Source organism: Tenrec ecaudatus, chromosome 3, assembly GCF_050624435.1.
Source record: "Tenrec ecaudatus isolate mTenEca1 chromosome 3, mTenEca1.hap1, whole genome shotgun sequence".
Classification (NCBI taxonomy): domain Eukaryota; kingdom Metazoa; phylum Chordata; class Mammalia; order Afrosoricida; family Tenrecidae; genus Tenrec; species Tenrec ecaudatus.
Genome location: NC_134532.1, coordinates 106,726,758 through 106,748,257, shown reverse-complemented (window position 1 = coordinate 106,748,257; position 21,500 = coordinate 106,726,758). Strand labels below are relative to the sequence as shown.

Sequence of the window (21,500 nt, the reverse complement as noted above, 5' to 3'; positions counted from 1 at the left end):
CCAATAAACCCTGCATTAAAGGACACAACACTTGATGCTTTATTATTTTAACAATTATATTAATTAAGTGCTAATCTGGAAAAAATTTTTCTAGAACTTAAACATGATTGATAAGAGTAACAAGAAATAAGACCCCCTGGTATAATTTAATGTTTGATAAAATCCTAATAAAGTATTTCCCTTCCTTGGGAATATCATAATGTATGCGAAATAATAAATGGGAACACACACATTCAGAAAATGTCTCCTTTCATCCTGTGGACATGTATTAGAGTATTAAGTTAACATGCTGTGTAATGAATTTACAATGTGTGGTGAATATTATAGTCTTCATTCAACATAATTAAATGTTCATTATCGATATGCATATAAACAGCAACAACAAAAAACACATTTCACAAGAAATGAAACCCCAGTCTGCTCCAATCCATGCCAACCAACACCAGCAACCAGGAGTTAAGAAGCAGAACAACAAAAAAAAAAATCAAAGAGAAACCACTATAACAACACAGAGGAATAGAACTCAAATCATAGATTTATGAACTCAAAAGAAACACCCAATTTAAAAAATATGCATGGATTCAGCTTCGTTGTCCTTTTTTTGAAGAGTGGAATGATACAGCAAGAAACTCTAAAATCTCATGCAGAATTCATCTACAGCAGGAGGCACAAGCAGGCATGAGAGAAAAGACCAGATGGAATCTCGTTAGCTACAGTCATCTTGACACGAAGACTTTATAAGCCGGATGTTGTTTCTTTATTGACTAATGGGACCATTAGTTTGTTGTTCAAGGTCTGATAATTCATTTTGTTTTGAAAGAAGTATGTGTAATGGGTCTTGATAATGTAGACCACCCCCCCCATGAAAATGGCCTAGAAAAAGGGCAAGGCGGCTTATTCATATTTTAGAATAATGAATTTATTTTGCTTTGATATCTGCGAAGATGTGTAATCTTGTGAAAGTCAGATGAGGTTGGTTATTTCTGAATACCTTGTTTCCATCAGGGTTGTGGATTACAGTAGTTTGGGGCTCCTGAGTGAGAACAAAATAGAGAAAGAAACAGTTGCATCGGTAAGTACAGTCTTAGTAGTGGGAGGGCGAGAGCAGAGTAAGCCAGCAGACAAAACTAAGCAGTAACAAGAGCTAAAGCGATGTTAACCTCTGTCAGAGGTTGCAGCTGACAAGGTCTCTGATGAAAGATATTCCAGATGAGCTCGAGAGACAGGACACCCCCCAGCCCAGCAGCAGCATGCAAAAGACCTTATTCTTCATCAGCAAATAGTCAAGGCTTTGAAGTCCTGAGACCCAAAGAGGCACTCACTGTTTCTCAAAGATCTATGCCAGATAGAACCTGTCTTCTTTATTCCGTGGCCTTTAAATGTCTGTCCCCAAGACAACTGTGACCTTACATCCTCTGTGAGTACACTCTTAGTGGCATCCTTTCGCAATACGTTCCAATTGTATTGATTACGACATTGTCCTCATAATTACTACTCAGCTAAAAAAAGACCTTTGAAAAGTCTACACTTAAATAAAAAAAGACTATTCTGTTCTAAAGAATGTAATTCCAAAGCTGGTAAGACATTCTAAAAAACCTTTAAAGGGTCTTAAAGTGAATGATATAATCACTGTACTTAGAAACATTTGTCAAACTCTATGAATTCAAACTGAAAGGAATATATCTGCTTTAGGAGCTATAGACACAGAAGATTGGCTACATAGTTACACTTTTCTGGGGGGGTAAAAAAACCCAACATTCCCCTATTTTTTTCTACCAGAAAATTGGAGAAATCATGTGAAATAGGAACTAATACTTAAGTAATTGGTGTAAAGTAAAAGTTTTAGGGTACATATGTGAATGACATGCTTGGTCCTGTCCTTACATGATGACTTGGGAATGACAACCATCTCTGGGGAGTCCCCATCGGCACTCTCCACTTCCAGGACCTTCGTGCGAGCACAGTTTTTGTAGACGATATTTTGACTTGCTCATCTCCTTTTCCTGGATCGAGCTGATAAGCCGTTTGTACTAGTAGATAACCCGTTATCCACAGTGGCTTGCCATTCATTAGGACGTTTTTGAATCCCTCACAAGTTGAATAGCTCACTAACATTTTCAAATCTCCTAACTGTCAGAGAACAGTTTTCAAAAAAATCAAAATCAGAAACATTTATGAAAATTAAAAGTCAATATACGGAATAGTTTGGATGAAGTACAGAACTCAGAACACTAAATTAGCATCCAGTCAGTGTTCAGGTTTTGAGTTCTAACACAATACTGTCTCAAGGTGTTCATCTGATTTAGTTTTCATAGGGTGGATTTGATTGGAATGGAGGGGGAAAAGTGGCTTCTATTGAAAACCCAAAGCTCTGGGGGGAACGGAAAAAAAAAAAGAAGAAAATCCAAAGCTCTAATGCTATGTGATTTTATTCTTTGCATTAAACTGAAACAGTGATAAGATTAATCTAAAACATAACTATCAAAAAGCTTTACGCTTTCCAGTGCCTCTTTATCTCACAAAGTGAGGTCTTACAAAGCCCTGTGACTTTTCCTAAGAGGGAAATGGAGACACTGAATAAGGCCCACTTTATTGATCTGTAGCAACAATCACATTAGCTCTACCTGATGCCACCATTTACGTCATGAAGAGATAAAACCATTGTCCGCATTATCTAGAGTGATCATCAGGAGAAGAGCTAAGAGCAACCTAAGCACATTCGACTGTGTTTCTAAGGCAGCATGCCAACACGTTCCACGCCAGAGACCGCAGCGATCGGGACAAAACCCAACAACGAAATGAGAGAATCTTATGTTAGAAACACACTACTTGACAACGAGAAAACAAAAGAAAATAAAAAAAGAAATGATGCTTTTATGTCTCAGACAGCAAAGAAAAAAACAGCAGCAAACTATTTAAATATACAGACATACATCTACATAGTGAGAGCAAATGGGAGAAACAACAAAAAACAGTTAAGAACTTAAAGAAGGGGTACAAAGAGTCCAGGTATACCAGCGCCGGGGTGGGGATATTTTCTTTGGGGCTGGTTACCACGTTGGCTTTGTTGTTTATCTGTAAGTATGCAGAAAATAGAAATAGAGATGCCTTAAGCTCCTTGGTAGCCAATGCCTCTATCTGCAGCATGTCTACATGGAGATACAGACATGAACAAGAGCCAGTGAAGATGAAGGTGAAAGACAAGGCGATGGCTGACAGGAATGGCGGTCACGTCTAGTCTTCAGGGGTCACGCACAGGCTAAGTCTGTGTGTGTGACGGCAGGATGACACGACAGACTTGGCTGCTTTGACTGTGCCATTTTAGCAAACAGTTAAAGAGCCGCTTCCGTAACTTTCAAATCAAGTTTCAGGGTATGCGATGAACACGGACATTTTCATACTTAAGGTTGGGTTCTGTTTCCAAACTTCCAATCATTCACTTTTAGGAATACATTCCTTTTTTCCCCATCTCATTCTTGAACCTCAAGTCACACATCATCCATCAGTCTCTCTGGGGAGCCAGTATCAGTTCTGAGTAGCTAGCTAATTAAAATCTTAGCTCTTTGGATGAAATGCAGACTTTATTACATATATATGTGGTAACATATATATTTAAAATGATGAGTCTGGGCGTCCCTTATGAAATACATCTTCAATTAAAAATGGATTCATCAGTCTTTAGAGTATTCTGCATATAAATGGGCTTTCTTTTTCAAAATTGTTTTTAGAATACTATTTTCTGTCCAATTGTAACTGGTATTAAAATGGAACTGGTAAAGAAAACCATCACTTTATTGATTTAGTATAATTGGGTTTGACTTTAGAGTATAGGTCACTATGACCTTGCAAGTGACATAGTGAAGCAACTCAGAGGGCCATTCAGCATGGGACTGAGTGCACAGATAGGTTCTGGGTAGAAAATGGCAACTTGAAGCCACAACTGATCCTGTGCACTGAAGAATGAAAGGCTGAAATGTAATCATCAACATTTTTTAAAACTCACACAGGAAAATTTATATTATCAAGCAGAAATGTAAATTAGAATTTATTTTCTATCAGTGTATTGTATAGACATTATTAGCTAAAGGAATGTACCCCTACATTTTTATTATCAATACATTTAAGGACAATACACACACACACACAAACACACAATGGAGTATTTGCATAATTACACCAATTTAACTGTTGGGGAATTCAGGGAATTGTTTTCTATTTTGTACATAGAAATCCTATTGAAATTAACACAGGTAGAAAGACAAACAGTGATAGAAATTATTTTAGGTATGTGATATACTGCTTTTCTATTAGTTTATATTTATTGGACTAGTGGGTATTCCTCTTATTTGAATATACTATAACATTGTGCTCCGTGATATGCAAAAAGCTAGAAAAATTTTAGTGTCCTTTACTGGAAAACTTTAAGTGTTTAATTGCCAGTCAATATTTTGCAGACAGAGTGTTTACAAACCCTCTTTAAATCAAAGTGCATGGAATTCAACATAAACGTGTAACCGCTAAAAAAAGAGGTACGATATAATGAGGTCTATTAGAAGGGATCAAAGTTAAGGTTGTGTGTTAGTATAGAATCCAAAAGAAAAGGGGAAGAGAGTGAAAACACCTAATTTTTATTAGGAAGAGTGCTTGGGAAAACACCATTGACTTTTTTCTTAACAAATGATCAGGACTTAAAGCACCATAAGTATTTGCATGCTTTCGTCAGTACACCAGTGGATACAAAGGATCAAAGGGAAATATTCTGAGATAGTTTCAATTTTTGTTTTGAGACAAGAGGCCAGATTTGCCTCCCACTACCCCCAAGACTGTGGTTGCCAAGAACTACTGATTTTAGTGAAAATGGTTCCACGTGTACACCTAGGCATACAAGCCTAACACACCTACACACACACACACACACGCAAACACAGCCAACTGCCCACTTTCACACGTGTATGAACAGCATGCACACCATCATGCTTTCCAAATGAAGGTCACTCTGGCTCAGTGCGCTATTCTTTACCAGCAGAAATGGGAAAAATCACTTAAATAAATATGGCCTCAACTACCGATTTCAATCATGTTTATATGTTCAGATAAAAAAAATTGCTACTGTAGTCAACTAAGTGATTTTAAAAAATCACATGGGATATTTGGAAGGCATTTTGTAATATGAGCTAACTAAACAAAATAGAAGAATTTCTAAATAAAAGAGTAGAGAAACTTATTATGTCTGAGGAAAATGTCAAGTAGGGAGTTCAAACATCGCTGTTTATAATATATAAATACTCTGACACTCTTGTTTTCTAGCATAGTTTATTTTATTTTATAAAAGCAGAATATTTTCCTTTAAAATGGGTCAAATAAAATATTAAATATTTAATGATGCTTTGAATGATTCTTATAAGGCATGTGTAAGATATTCAATGGTGTTGACACCAAGTTTTGAGGTTAACAAACCTCTGTTTTCTTCTAAAGGTTCTTAACTAATATGGGTTCAGTGTAAACTCACTTTCACAGACATGTCTGATCTAAGACTCTTATCTGTCTTAGCAATCACGGTTACCATCTTAAGTATAATTATATAGTGTTTCCTCACTTATCAATAAACAGATCATGTCATGATCACTTAGATCCAATGAGAAAATTCTGTCTTTGTGAAGCTTAAGTCACTGATAGCAAATGTGCATGAAAAAGCCATTGCTTTTTACATATTCTAAAATATCAAGTGCAAAGAATAATAATTAAAAAGTAGACGTTGGGAAGTGTGCTTTGTCCTTGATTAGCACTGACCTTCAATGGTCCTATATTTCTTTTCTACATTTACACAAACCTAGGTAGTCAGATCTTTCTTCCCAAGGGCGCGTTTCTATAGGAGGCTTAAATCTAGGGGACAGAGATCCTCACCGTCAGCTGCACACTCGAGCTGGACTTCCTTTTCTGAATTGACCGGTCACAGAGAAAGGAAGAGAAACACATAGATGCATGACCGGTTGAATTGATAGTATCAGTGCATGGAGTACACGATAATTTTGCCTAGGCGGGGAAAAAAAGGTTTGGGAAGTGTTTCTTCCCATAAAAGGATCGAGGTGACAATAAACATCTCAGGAGAAACTGTGAGCTTTGCATCCTGGAATGTTACAGAAAAACACAGGATAATCAAACATGGGGGGAGTTTAAAATACCACCTTTCCACCAAAGTTCTACTGGGGAAAAGGCAGATACCACTTGTAAAATTGAAAGCTGAAACAGAATAAACTTGGCAGGAAGAAGATAATAATCACGAGTTGAGGATAGCAATTGGTAAAAGGCAAAAGCCACTCTCTTGGAAATCACAAGTGCTTAGTCACCCTAGCTCTGGAAATTCCCAAACTGCACACAGACAGGTGGGGGAGAAATGACTGGGCACAAACATAAGAAATGACAAATGACTTTCTGCTCTATTTTCAATATATCGTGACCACCTGACTTTAAGCCAAGTTCAAATGTTAGCACATTAACTAATTCCCAAGAATGTTGAAGCGTTGATGAGCAATGTATGCATCTGTCGTTGGGAGAGAAAGAAAATCAGTAAGGAAATAAAATGCTTAGGTGAGACTCTGCAAATATAACCCACATAATGCAAATACAACGTTTTGTTCAATCAGAGGTAAATCCCTACGAACAGAAACAGAATCTGCAGAAAATATGTTGCAGTAGTATTGAGTGGAATTTCGTTATTATTTAGGAATCCAAGAAAGCCCAAATATCCTACTGTTGTCTTCCTTGGGCTCCTTTTACCTGATGGCTGTTTAGTTCATTTACCTTGGATATGTCTCGGCAAGTTATGATAGAAGCACAAGAACCACTAAGACTGTGCCAAAACCTGTCTAGGAGAGAAATTTAATAATTTGACATTTGATTCCAGACTGACAGTGGCGTAGTCTTTTTTAAGGTTATACATTTCAGTGGTCTTTAAGAACAGAGCATAAATTATTCGGAAAGGTATTTAGTTTTCGCAGATTTTTAGGTCACCAAGACAGTTTCAGACCATCATGAAACAGAGATGAGATAGATCAATTTCTATAGCTAATCCATACATGAATATTATTTTAACACAACAATTTAATATGTAATAAAATAGGAAAAAAAATTCTTGGTATCAATGTTAGTCATTTTTGCTTATTAAATGTTTTCCAAATTCAAGCTTACTCCTTTATCAGCAGCCATAAAAATATAAGTTTCAATTATGGGGCATTCATAGTTCACATTTTGAAATGATACAACATTTTAAAGTTAGAAATGGTTTAGGAACACCTGCTTAACTTACCTTTACTCCATCCGGTTTCTTCAACAGACTCTTGGCTGCTGCAGAAGGAGAGTAAAATGCTGTTAGTGGAGCACCCTTAAACACCAATGGCCAGGGTGCTCTGTCTTTCTACCGCCTCTGCTGGGTTAAGGCCGACATATGCCAAGTTACCAATGTCACACTGATGAGCACGAGCTTACAGGACATTGAAATGCAGTATCACTTTTCTTGGGTTTGCCACATTGAATTTGGAACAAAATTTTTACTGAGTTCATTGTATGCAATTGAACACTTTGCCAGTTGGGACTTTATTTCGCTGCTGGTTATGAAAAGGATACTGGAACTTTAACTGGACTATGTTTTGTAATCCAGAAAGTTGATTGCAGTCTTCAGACAGCAACTCACAAATTGTGTTGCATGTTCATTCACACACCACATGTATGGTGACCATGTCAGACCTGCCATTTAAGCCCCGCCTTCTAAAGGGTGAAAACGTGTCCATTTTGCTCTAGTTAAATAACATCTTATGTATACTTTTGTTGTCAGACAATTGTTTTTCACAAAAAATCTTAATAACTGCATTCAAGTGAAATATTTTATATTATTGACCTAGAGCAATTTTAGAACACTTAACACATTCCCTTTAAAAAAATGACATGATGTATTTTTTAACACTTCAAAATTGGAACTCAAAGGCTTCAAAAACAACAAGAAAAGCCTTGTACATTGAAAAGTTAAAAATGATAATATCTTAGATAAAGTATAAAAACAAAATGAAGTCTTCAAATGAGTCAACCAAATCAGAGAAATCTCAAAGCATATGGAGTTATATTAAGCCCCCTCCCCCACCCCTTTGGAGAGAATTCCTTTAAAATTGCTTGTTACTGAACTTCTTTCTTGAGTCTATTAGATAGTGAATTCATTCTTTCAAAAAATATACTGATGCATGGGTACATACTGAGTGAAAAGATATTACTGTCAATGACAATTAGTAAACAAAGTGTACAAAATAAGAATATGCAGAACAAAGTACACACATGTCTATTTGGGTTTAACTGTATGTATATGCAGACATATTGTCCATCAGAATAGACTTTGGCATTTGTCATGAAAATAGGTGGCTATAATAGAATCGCATGAACATGCAATTCCCCTGACAGCTGTTTGATTTTGAGTATTATGATATCAGTCTGATATCATTTAAAATTTATTTAAAAGATACAAACATGCTAACTTTATTTAGTCTTTAGCAAAAAGCTATTAATATATTATTAATTAAAATGGTAATACACAGTTGCCTTAGATATGCTACAATTTGCCTAAAGCTAAAATGCAATAGTACACTAACCCGGTGGCAGTTAATAGGTTAGAGAGCAAACTTAGAATAATTGGAACTGCAATAGCAAGCAAAGAGAAGACAATGGTTCAGGGTAAGCAGGGGGTTGGCCTGGAAGATGCAGAAATGTCTCTTTTGGTTACTATTCACCTTACCTCACAAGAAACATATTCCACATAAAGGGAGAAAAGAAAAAATAAAAACAACTTTATAACCATATACTGTGGACAAATTACTTTAAAGAGCATGTCTGGCAATGAAGCAGAATGAACAGGATACATAAACGAAAAACTCAGCATCAAGTACAAGATGTAACAGGTTCTAATGTTATTCAATTGAGGTGATGGATTAAAAAAAAGTTTGTATTGCATGCTAAAACACTAAGAAATGATATAAGATCCACATGTTAGTCATGAGTTCTTAGTTTATAAATATGATAAAAAATAAAATGTGAGGTAAACAAAAACTTCCGTATGTGGGTGTTTCTATCAATCAAGGCCCAGTTTATGCCAGAATGTATCCAACACTTTAACAAAATATATAATCGTGATTATGAAGATTGATTTGTCATTAACAATACATATCAGAGAAAGCATCGTACCTTTAAGCCACTCACCAATTGCTGGGCCACAGTGTAATATTAATTTATTTGACTATAGTATTTATTAGTTAATATTTAATAAGATGGTATTGAACTCACCCATATAAATGTCAACAATATTAATCAACTGTATACAAAACAGGGAACTAGACAAAGGCAGCAACAAAGTTTTATTACACCAAACACATTAAACAAAATACATACAATCAACTAACATATTCCCTCCATTTGTAACATTAATCACCATCATAATATTATTGTTAATTGTTCAAGTGGAGGCCTTTTGAAGACCTCTCATGGTTTCACATTATCTATAACTACACTTAATGAATAAAAGAAAACTGCATAATTTAATACATTTAAAAATTAGAATATGGTTTTGAAGTCTGAAGAACACTTGATCATGACCATTATCTGAAATTACTACAATACCCAGGCTAAGTTCACAGCAGGTGGACAAGTGGATGCTGCAGATCATGGTGTACATATTCCTAAAGTGACAGTATTTGGGCCTTAGTCATTTGACAACTACTTCCAGTATAAAAGGTCTAAACAGAAAGCTTTCTGAGCACTGGGTTCTCAATGCTTCAGTTCTTTGCCATGTATATGACTGATTGGCATTTCTCAAATTTTGATTTTTAGAATGCTGCTGAGTATCTTATACAGTCCATCAAAGATGGGGGCTCCAAAACTCTAACAGTTTATGAAATTATATATATTCTGTTCCCATTCAGGGGACTCAGTCCCACGGTAAATGGTTTGGTTTCTTTTAGCCTACTATTTGAAGAAACTTATTTTTACCATGGAATCATTTTGAGGAATGTTTATTATCCGATAATACTACTGTCTGGCAATGCTTATTATCCTATGCTACTACTCTCTGCACATTCTCAAGTGTGATACCTTTGAAAGGTATAAACATTTTAAAAGCAAACCAAGATAGTACAATACTGTACAAAAAAACCCCTCAAGCCTAAGAGTATTTCAACAATGGCCTTTAAAAAAAAAATCACATTAACCGGTACTTCCTTTTGAGATACAGATGAAAAAGCTAATTTGTAGTTATTACTTTATGAATTTTCTATTCACTCATTCTTGTTCAAAATGCTAAGCTGTAAAATTAGGAATTAGATGTTCAATGTGCATCCCAGCAGAGAGGACAGAGAGGTGACACGGATGATGCCTGCATTGGTTTTGACCGGAATGGCTGGCACTCTGGTGAGCAGAGAGCACTCAGGTGTTTACGGAGAGCAGCTTTGACTGATGTGGAAGGAATCCAAGTTCAGACATTTGCCACCGTGTGTGTGTGTCTGAGTGCATAATTTATTAGAATGTACACAAGTACTACAGAAGAGAACAGAGAATGAAGAGCAGATTGTTTAACACACACGTACCTGAAAAATTCCTTGTCGCCAGCATTGTTGTCAAGATGGCACCCTGTGAAAGGAGGAAGAATACAAATATAATTCCATTTCTGAGACTCTTTGAATCTTTCCCTAGCCTTCCTTTCAGGTAAGGGTTTTTGTTTGGTTTTGCGTCTTTGTTTCTGGAGAGTAACCTCTCATAAAGTCAGCACTGCCTGAATGTGTGTGACCAGAGTCCGATTCTCCAATTTCACCATAGCACACCCCACTACCACAGTCTTGTTTTCTCACTGTAGGTTTCATTCCAGGGTATTTTCTACCTTCCCCCCCAAAATCCAGGGACAAAAGTAACAAGACTACTGAGGTCTACACATGGAATTTTCTAAAACTGACTTCATCACACGGTATCTCACTTCTCTCTTAGCAACACTACTTCTCTACAACAAAGTGACATTTCTTACCTTGAGTTTTCTTCTAGCATTGAATTTCTTCAAGCAGTCTACAGTCTCCTGTCTGTGCATCATGGAAGCAACAGTAGAACGTTGCTGGCGGAGGAGGGAAAAAAGACAACAAACCTTAATTGAGCGCACTTACACTAAGCATAATAGTAACTTCAACCTCATCAAAACTCAGCTGTGTCTGCAGTCAACTTAAAAGCGACCACTTGTCAAAGTGAACCTAGTCATGAAAAAGACTGATTTTGACCGAGATTAAGTATGATGGAGGTGCAAAATTGAACAACAAAAAAATGTCTAAGTAGATACAATTTCCTAAATTATATTTACTTTAATATGTCTTTAATCACACTTTGGGACTTGCTTTTGTTTTTTTACCATAATATTTGTTGGTTTAACATTTGACATGCATTCCTAAAAATTTAGTAGCGACTCGAGCTATTCCCCTAGTTGTCGCTGCCCTTTAAGTGTATCCATACTGTCAGGGTCAGCATCTCTCTGCTAGACAATTCTCTCCTGCTCCCAAACCTCACACTGGATTCTACAGATACCTGATCGAAAATAACTGAATTAATTAATAACTTTATATTTTTTCTTCTGGAAAACTTTTAACTTTTTGGTGCTATCTTCTTAACTTCTCTTCATGAATTCTGAGAACTATTACCTTGGGAAATGCTGATTTTTAAATAACTCTATGCTCATATTCATATTCACCGCCATCAAGTCAATGCCGGCTCCTGGCTATGCTACAGGACAGGGTAGAATTGCCCTATGTGAGTTTCCAAAACTAAAATTCTTTCCGGGAATAGAAAGCCTTGTCTTTCTCCCAAGGAGCTGCTGACCTTGCTTTTAGAGCCCCCAGTAACCGCTATGCAATCGGGACTGCTAATAACATTATAGGCCCCATTTACTTGCCCAACCTATATAAACTGGACGTTACCATCCGGCATAACCCTTTCATCCTTAAAGAATCTGTTGTGTTAAATAACTTCCATCACACACTTATTCCTTCTGGGCTCAATATTCTTCTGCAAGATTATTTGAAACACACAAACACACACACACACACACACACACACACATCCTAAGGGAGAGTTTCTTTCTCAGTGCAGCTGTTGAAGTCTTCAGCCACCTCTCACTTACACAGATCCAGGGGTGCTTCAGTGCCTCTGAGGCTGTGATGCGTTTGGCAGGGTTGATAGTCAGCATTTTATTGATGAGGTCTTTGGCTTCAGGAGTCACCGTGTCCCACTCCGGGGATGGAAACTTTGAAAGTAAAGATTTATAAAAGGTTTAACAAGCAGATATAGTCAGCAAAACAGGGAAGAAAAAAATATAACTCATTTCAAAAATGTTAATTTTCTTTAAAAATGTTTGGTATATTAAATGACATATAAATATAGTCATGTCCCTCTTTTATGTATGTGCATATATTTGTTTATATATAAAATAGAGTATGAATGCATATATAATAAAGAATAACTGAAAAAAAGTAAAAAATAACTGATAAGGAACAGATATTTAAAGTACATGCTATATTTAGTAGACACATTTTTAAGTTTAGACACATAATTTGAATTTTTTATTCATCTCAAATATTCTTTCTTTGTTCTAAATTAGAAATAATATACAATAATCCTTAGAATTATTTTCATAAAATCAATAAAAACTGAAAAAGGTGTCATATGTATCAATGTTACCATCCTATTAGACAAGGATTAAGATGAAGGATTATTTAATTTTACAATTTGTGTAGAATAGAAACAGAGATCATAAATTACTGTCAGCTCCTGTATTGAAGGTGATATTAATGGTGCTGTCTGTAGTATTATGATGAGAAAGTCGCTCAGACTGCATGGACGTCAGAAGTACTCATGGTAACTCTTCAGAAAGAGGATAATCTCACTAATTACATATTTTGCCCAAACAAAATTCATGAATGTAAGCAAATTTCACAATTTCTATTACTAATTCATTTTGATATTAATATTTCATTGATTTTTTAATTGACATAAGCGGTTCCAACATTATATAATAGTGAAGTACAATTATTACATTCTTTAGGTTAAACATATTTTTGGATTGAGATAATTCATTAACCTCACTTTCATATGATTGGCACAGTGAGCAGAAACATGGCTCTCGATGTGTTAAAAGAAATTTCTATCACATCTGTTGTTAAGCAGATAGACCATCAGGTACCTTTTCCAATATGGGAATGTTATCGACAACTTTGAAAAGAGTGCTGCAGTGTCCGTCATTGTCCTGGCGTCATGGGATTCAATTAGTCCCCTTTTAGTAATTGTAAAATGAATGGCTTGTGACCCACCAGCATAACTGAACATAAGAAAAATGACTATCAACTCTTCAATACGTACACTTTTTTTGCTAGTTTAACAATTCCCATTATAATTCAAGAAGACCATGCTGGGCAGTTGTAAAACTCTGCTAAGGATTAGAAACTCCTGAAGGGGTCGTTCTTAATGTTGTGCAGTTTGAATGAGGCCAAACAAGGTGCTAGTTCAGTGTGGACATTTTTCTAATGTTCACAAACACATCCCTTTCACATGCCACTAAAAAAGGGGATAGAGGACAATATTTGTTCAGAGAGCTGCGTGGTCCCAGTTTGCTAGCCATTGTTATATAAGTAGCAATGTGGCCCGTCTTTTGGTCTGGATTGAATGCAATGCCTGAAAACCCAAAGAACAAGACTGGTGATTTCAAACTGCTGACCTCGTGGTTAGCAACCCAATGCATAACCCACTATGCCACCAGGAGACCTTGAGGATAACAGAAGACATGAACATGCTAAATCACATTCATGGAAAATTTATCAAAGTGGAACAAATAATATTGATTAATACAAAATTAATTAAACCATGATAGCAAAACAGAGAAATAAACTCTTACCCTTCAAAGCCAGAAGTTGGCTCATGTTTGTATTTATGTCTGCTTTCTAATGTTCTGTTTGTAAATTAAATGTTATAATAATTATTTGAAAAAATAGTCTTTTCAGTTACAAAACCTGTTCTACAAATAACAGCTTGCACAAAAGTCCATTGGATTGAAAACAGCAAGAACACAAAAGCCAAACTAGCAGAGGAGAAATGCTGCCAGGTTTGGCTATTTGCAGCATTTGCAGTATTCCTGGGCTAAGCATGGTTGTTTGCATTTTTAAATGGTTAAGTAAAACAAGACAACAGAGAAGACTGTATGACAGAAACTACGTATGCCCCCAAACCTAAAATAGCTACCGTCTGGTTAATTAACAGCAATAACAAAAACTCCTAGGAGCAGGTCCCAGGGAATTATAAATTCTGCTTAAAAATCATTAAAATATAAGAAATTGGTTCTGTATGACACATGGGCGAATGCAACATGCTGCTGTATGTAATTTAAACTTAACTCCCCACACAGAAATAGGGGTAGTTTAAAATTAATGTTTTGAAATACACTAAGATTTGAAAACTTTGACAAGCAAAGTCCTTTACAATGCTTCCCTTCCAATCTTCAAAGGAAATACAAATTAAATATATGTGATGCATCTTAACTCCTTATTTCCATTTTAATAGGCTCAAACACAGCAACAAATATGAGGCTGACTCATGACTCACACATTTCTCTTTTCCTATGAGAGAAAAATTAATCAGAGAAAGTTTTGAGAATTATATTTAAAATATATTTAAAAACTAACCAAGATAATATACAAATAACAAAAAATCTTTATCTAAAATGACTACATACATCATAAGCTCCAGCCTTGATCTGTTGATAGAGTCTGTGTTGATCTTCATCCCAAAAGGGGGGATATCCCACCAGCAGGATGTAAAGAATGACACCTGGAAGAGATCGGCACATAAGAAGACAGTCTCCGTCATGGAGACAGGAATAAATGTGGCTGATCCACACTGATCTCAGCTACATACATAACCTGGAAAACTGGGTGGACGGAGAGCTTCGGAGACAAATGAAGAACCATGCAAAGGCTTTACTCGTCCTCCCGTGCTCTAGAGCTCTGATCATATGTGGCAATACACAACACAGACCCAAGCCGCAAAAGAGGAAGGACTATGGCTAAAGTTGAAACTCACCTGTTACTTTGGAGGTATTCTTTGGTTTCCCTGAACTCGTGAGTATGAATGACCTTTATCCATCCATCCATCCATCCATCCATCCATCCATCCATCCATCCATCCATCCATCCACCTAGTTAGCTACCTAGCTATCATCATCCATCCAGATGCTATGCGACTTCAGTCACTTTGTAGATTGACATTTAAAAACTTAACCTGTTACATCATTTTCTCTTATTTATTTGGCTGGTTATTAGGACACTGTGGAGTTACAGTGCTTTTGTTGTACCTTCATACTGTAAGTAATAGTCAGGCACCCTGGGAGTGTGGAGAATGTACCACATGAACATGCTCTTTCTTCAGGGATCTGAATCTTCAGAAATAGAGTTTGTCAATAAAAGAATCTACTACAAAATCATATTATAGGAGAGGGAGAGGATGAGGAAATTGTACATTGAAAGAAATGTGGACTCAGATATAATACAGTTTTATAGCTACTTTATAAAGCTGCAAATGTTTTACAATTAATATAGTTAACATTGAATTTCCTTTTAATTTTTGAAAAATTGTTTTCATGCATAAGCTTTTTGTTTTTCCTGAGAGTGTGTCTGGAATCAAAACCTCTCCTAGAACTATTTTGAGTCTATGGTTCCCTCATTTATCATCATATGCCACCCCGTCTTTTCAAATACTCTCTGGCTTTGCTTAAAAGCTTCAGTTTCTTCTTACTCATTATCATCTCCGACACTCCTTTGGTCCCCTGGAGAAAATCCCCAAACCAAGCTCACTGACACCAAGTTGATTCTGACTCATAATGGCAGGCTAGAACTATAGGACAGGCTAGAACTGCCCTGGTGGGTTTCCAAGACTAAGTTTGTATGGGAGTAGAAAGCCCCATCTTTCTCCTGCAGTGGCTGGTGGTTTCAAACCGCTGACCTCGAGTTAGCAGCCCAGTGTCTAATCCACTATGCCAGCAGGGCTCCCCAGAAATGAGACACCGAAGAATAAAGCGGGTGGGATTTTGTGCCCGTACTTTCCCTGCCCCTCGGTCTCTTGGTGGCCCTGACTTTTCTTTGTTGGGAATACCTAGCCTTTCTCCTGTCCCTATTTGTACGACACACACCTCAGCAGCTAAAATGGCTGTTAAACAAGAAATAATCACCCTAGACTTTTAGAGTCTGCTCAGGAAATTAGTTCCAAAATTGATTTTTAAAGTCATAGGAATCACAAACTAAGTAAAAACGTTTTAAACAATATGCTTTTACAAAAGCAACACACCAAAAACAAACAAACAAAAAACCCACCCCTTTTACATCAAAATTGAGTTATTCCACCACTGGAATTAAACAAAAGGTAGCGAAACATAGCAATATTTTGGTATTTCATCAATTTCCTCTTTCCCACTGCAATATAGAGTTGATGTGCATTCATGTAGGTTTATCTTCATATCATTGCTACTGTTTGATGTAACAGATGCATTGAATGATGATGATGATGACGGTAATGGTAAGAATGAGTATCTGTGCCTGCGCTCGCAGGAAGCAGGCAGATACGAGACTGCACGTAAGTGGTTTAGCCCTGAGCTGTGGTTCGGGAGTGAGGGAGAAAACTTGCTTTGTCATGGAAGAGCTGAAAACGGCATATATCAAAATGATGTCGTTATAGTTGTACAGAATTTTGGTATTTTTCTAATAATTGTGCACTAAGTTTGCAATTCTGTACTGTATTACTGTATGACACTGGGTTCGGTAAAGCTAATCTTGATATTGGGGCAATGAGTGGTGGATATAAATAAGGTAAAATTAATCACCAGTTTATCTTAGTATTCTACTTTTGTATGTATTTCCAACTTTCCATAATTAAAAGTTAAAAGGCTACTTTTACATAGTCGTTTCCCAATAATATTTAACATTAATGTAGACCACCCATCAACATTTTCAGCCTCAGAGATCTTAGGAAGCTGCTCTCTCAGGTGTAGTACATGCTACTGGCAGGTAGAGATTGGTATAACTTTCTGAACCCACAAAGATGGGCCTCGCCTCACCCCACCAAACCTATCACCCGAGTTCCTTTAGGACATGTAGTTGCCACATAATTGTGTCAAAATGCACATTACCTCCAAACACCGTTTCCCTCAATTTAAGCAGCTTTCCATTATTAAAAGCACATGGTATCAACCAAAAATGCAAAACAGAAAATAATTCAGTCACAAGGGGTCAAAAATAGAAATCTAAGCTACCTTTCATCCTCTTATGTGTGTATTTGTGTTTGGGAGATACGAGATGCGTTTGATTAATGAGAGTTTGAGAAGCACTGATTGCTGATTAGGTCAAAGTCTACATTATCAGGAACATTCAAACTGGATTTGAATAAAAGCTGGCGTTAGGAAAGATGATTAAACCTCATAATCACATTAATAATCAAACTACGCTAAGAGTATTCCTATGAAAAAATGAAAGATAAAGAAACAAAGTTGAACTCTGAGAAGTAAAAATAATAACTTATTCAAGACATGTATTTAATTGCCCCAGTAAATCAAAAAGGTACTATGAGTGTGTGTACACAGTGTATGAGTAATAGGTAATGCACAATTAACTCTGCTTGATAAGCATCACTCATTTTTAACTGCTGTATTAACTTATGCCAAAAATCACCACATAATTCAAATAGGCAAACTACTAAATCAACATATTGTAATTTATGGGACCAATGCCAGGTAAAAATGAGCCAGATAATCAAGTCCCCCAAGAGAGTAAGTTATTTTTCAGAGGATGGAAACTGGCCAATGCTTAGTGGCACCGAATGGATCCTGAAGATCATTGCCACCGAGTTGAGGCCGACACACAGAAACCCTGCCCCTGTGGGTTTCTGAGGCTGTAACTCCTGTATGGGAGTAGAAAGCCCTGTCTTTCTCCCCAGGAGTGCCTGGTGGCTTCAAACTGCGTTCCGAGCCCAGGCTCAGGTACAATCACGGCATCACGAGGGCTCCTCTACAGTAGTAGACAACCCCATCCTTTTCCCCAAAGAGACTGATGAGTTTAAACCAACTATCTCACACTTAGTAGCCTAACCTTTAACTCACGGCATCGTGTTGCTTTGGTCAAACGCTGTGGAGTCGGCTCTGGCTCACAGTGAGCAGCAGAGAGAACAGCACAGGAAACACTGTCCAGTCGTGCGTCATCCCCACCAGTGTGAGGCTGGGTCCATTGCTGCAGCCCCTGGGTCAGTCCATCTCATGGGAGAGGCTTCCTCTTTTGTCTCTCTGACTCTCTACCTTATGCTTCCCTTTCCAGAGACTGTCCGCTCCGGACCACATGTCCAAAGGAGATGAGACAAAGTTCGGCCATCCGAGGAGCACTCTGTTAGTACTTCCTCCAAGACAGATTTCTGTGTTCTTTGAGTAGTCTGTAAACTTTCAGTATTTTGTACCAGCATTGTAATGTGAGTCCACCCTTTCTTCTCTGGTCTTCTTTATTCATTGTCTGACATTCACATGTGTATGAGCTGACTGAAAATATCCTGGTTTGGGTAGGATGAGTCTTAGTCTTCAAATGGGACAGTTTTGCCTTTTGACACTTGAAAGAGGTCTTGTGCAGCAAAGGTGCCCGATGAAAGTGCCCTTTGATTTCTCGATGGCTTTTTCCATAAGGACTGATCGTGGATCCTAGTAGAAGAAAATTCTTGACGACTTCAATCTTTTTCTATTTATAAAAATGTCTACTGTCCAGTTGGGAGAATTCTGTTTTTCTTTACATTGTGCTATAATCCATACTGAAGGTGTGGTCTTTGATCTCCATTAGTACTTTCTTCAAGTCCTCATTGATCTGAGCAAATAGTCTGTGTCAGTGCCACACTGTAGGTTGTTAGTGAGCCTTCCTCTAAGCCTGATGCTGCATTCTTCATCAAGTCCAATTTCTCAACTTACTTGCTCAGCATACAGATTACATAAGTCTGGGGGAAAGATGCAACTCTGACACACCTTTCCTGATTTAAAGCAATGAAATATTCCTTTCAAAAACTGTCTCTTACTTCCTTGTGCCCAGCTATCAGATAAGATAGTGCCTGAGGTCTTAAAGACTTGTCTCCAAACAAGCAGCCACCTAAGTGAAATGTCAACTAAGTCTATATGGAAGAAGTACAGTAATATCAGGGGCCCAAGGATTGTAACTTTTATAACCTGAACCCAAAAGAGGGAATAATATCAGCACCTAAATTGGGAGATTCTGGTTTGTGAAAGCCTATGGATGACAGTGGGAATTCAAGACACATTTGTGAGACCTATACAAGAAATAAGCTTTTGATGATTTCCCTGTATTCCTAATACAGGGATGGGAAGAAACTGGTTACCAAACAGAATGTGTTGGTGAGATGATTATAGGAGATCAAAATGATAAACCTGACAGTTAAAACTTTGTCAGTTGATCCCCCCTCTAATGTATATTGGACCTGATCTGGGTTTCAACAATTTCTGTTTTGTTTTTTTGTTTTCCATAGTGGGGTAATCTCAGATGTATTTTGTCATTGGGGTAACTCTCTGGAATATTTGTTATATGTTTTTGTTTGTTTGTTGGCATATGAAACTCAGGGTTGATGAACCTAGGGATAGCACATAGAATAAGAGTCCCTATGGGGTAGAGGGGGGCAGGAGGGATAAAGGGGTGCTGATGTCAAGGAGTTCAAGATCAAAGAGAAAGTTTTGGATCTGATTGTGGTAGCAGTTGTCCAATACTTCTTGATGTGATTGAACTATGAAATGATATCTGTATTAGGCTCCAATAAAATGACTTTTGGGGAAAAAAACCCCCAAACTGCCTCTTGACCTATGTACACATTTCACATGAATACAAGTACTCATGGGATTCCCATTCTTCTCAATGTTATCCATAGTTTGTTATGTTATGCTTGGATGTCTTTTCATTGTCAATAAAACACAAGTAAACGTGTCTCTGATATGCTCTCCTTTCATCCAAGATCCATTTGATGCTAGGAATGATATTCCTCACCCTATGTCCTCTTCTGGATGCACTGCTGCAAACATGTCGGAATTATCTTCAGCAAAACCTTACTAGCCTGTGATTTTCATGTTTGGTCATCATTCTTTGGAATGGGCATAGGCATCAATCTCTGCCAGCAGCTTTTTCCATTTTCTTTCTTTCAACTTTTCTGACTTCCAGTGCTGCATTAATTGATTCAAAAGTCTCTATTGGCATTCCACCAATTCCTGAAGCTTTCTTTCTTGCTAATACTCTCCACGGCAGCTTGAGCATCTCATTTAATACCATCAGTACTTAATCCTATGCTACCTCTTGAAATGGTTGGATATTGATAAATTCATTTTGGTACAGTGATTGTATGAATTCCTTTAATCTTCTTTGGTGTTTCCTGCATTATTCTGTATTTGACTCACAGGAAACTTCAATATTGTATCTCAAATCTTGATGTTTTTCTTCAGTTCTTTACGTTTGATCATGCTCTTGCCTTTGGCTTTTCTATTCCCAGGTCTTTGTACATTTCATTACACTATTTTATACTTTGTTTTCTTGAGATGCCCTTTGAAATTTTCCATTTGGCTCCTTTACTTCACCAAGTCTTTCATTTGCTTCATTGACTCTTCATTCAAGAACACGTTTCAGAATCTCTTCTAACATCTACTGAAGTCTTTTCTTTCAGTCCTATATTTTTAATGCACTTTCACTTTGTTTATGTATAATTTTTCACGTCATCCACACTCACCTGGTCTTAGATCATTAGTGTTCTGACATTCAAATCTGTTTTTGCAACGGGCTCGAAATTCAGACAAGATATCCTCAAGGCCATAATTTGGTTCTTGTGGGCTTCTTTTAATTTTCATCAATTCAACATGAACTTGCATATGGACAATTTATAGTGTGCTTCACACTCAGCCTATGGTCTTGCTTTGGCTAATGCTATTGAGTGTTGTCCTTGTCTCTTCCCACCGATGCAGTCAGCTTGGCTCCTGCTGTGTTTTCGATCTGGCAAAGTCTATGTGCTTAGTTGCCACTTACATTGTTGAAAGGGGGCATTTGCAACGAAGAGCTTGTCAGTCTTGAAAAATTCTACTGTGAGATCTCTGACATCATTTGCAACATGCATTGATCCTTCTCTTTGTTTCCAAATTAAACCTTCCAATTGATAATAATTATCAATGTATTTTGATCACGTTTGGTCAGTTTCATGGTGAAGAAATTAGTGAAAGTCTTCAAGTTCACCATTAGCTTTGTGGATAATGGATAGATTTTGAATAATAGTTATTTTAACTCATCTTCTTTGTAGTTAGCATGCTGTCACAGACAACCTCCTAGATCAGGAGGGGCCTGAAACGTTCTTCTTGATGATAAATGCAGCACCACTGCTCTTCAATTCAG

The 21,500-nt window shown here is 37.1% G+C and overlaps 1 protein-coding gene across 4 annotated transcripts in view; it reads right to left on the bottom strand.

The window, feature by feature from the left end:
• CAMK2D (calcium/calmodulin dependent protein kinase II delta) overlaps positions 1 to 21,500 on the bottom strand; it is a 305,138-nt gene that overhangs the window by 45,712 nt on the left and 237,926 nt on the right. For 3 of the 4 annotated variants that reach the window (XM_075543891.1, XM_075543888.1, XM_075543890.1), the window contains exons 9-13: positions 14,786 to 14,880; positions 12,185 to 12,307; positions 11,048 to 11,131; positions 10,617 to 10,659; positions 7,307 to 7,344 (exon numbers count right to left, since the gene is read on the bottom strand). In XM_075543891.1, coding sequence (XP_075400006.1) covers positions 7,307 to 7,344; positions 10,617 to 10,659; positions 11,048 to 11,131; positions 12,185 to 12,307; positions 14,786 to 14,880 — 383 coding nt within the window. The remainder of the gene's footprint in view (positions 1 to 7,306; positions 7,345 to 10,616; positions 10,660 to 11,047; positions 11,132 to 12,184; positions 12,308 to 14,785; positions 14,881 to 21,500) is intronic. The other variant, XM_075543889.1, reaches the window with a different exon arrangement.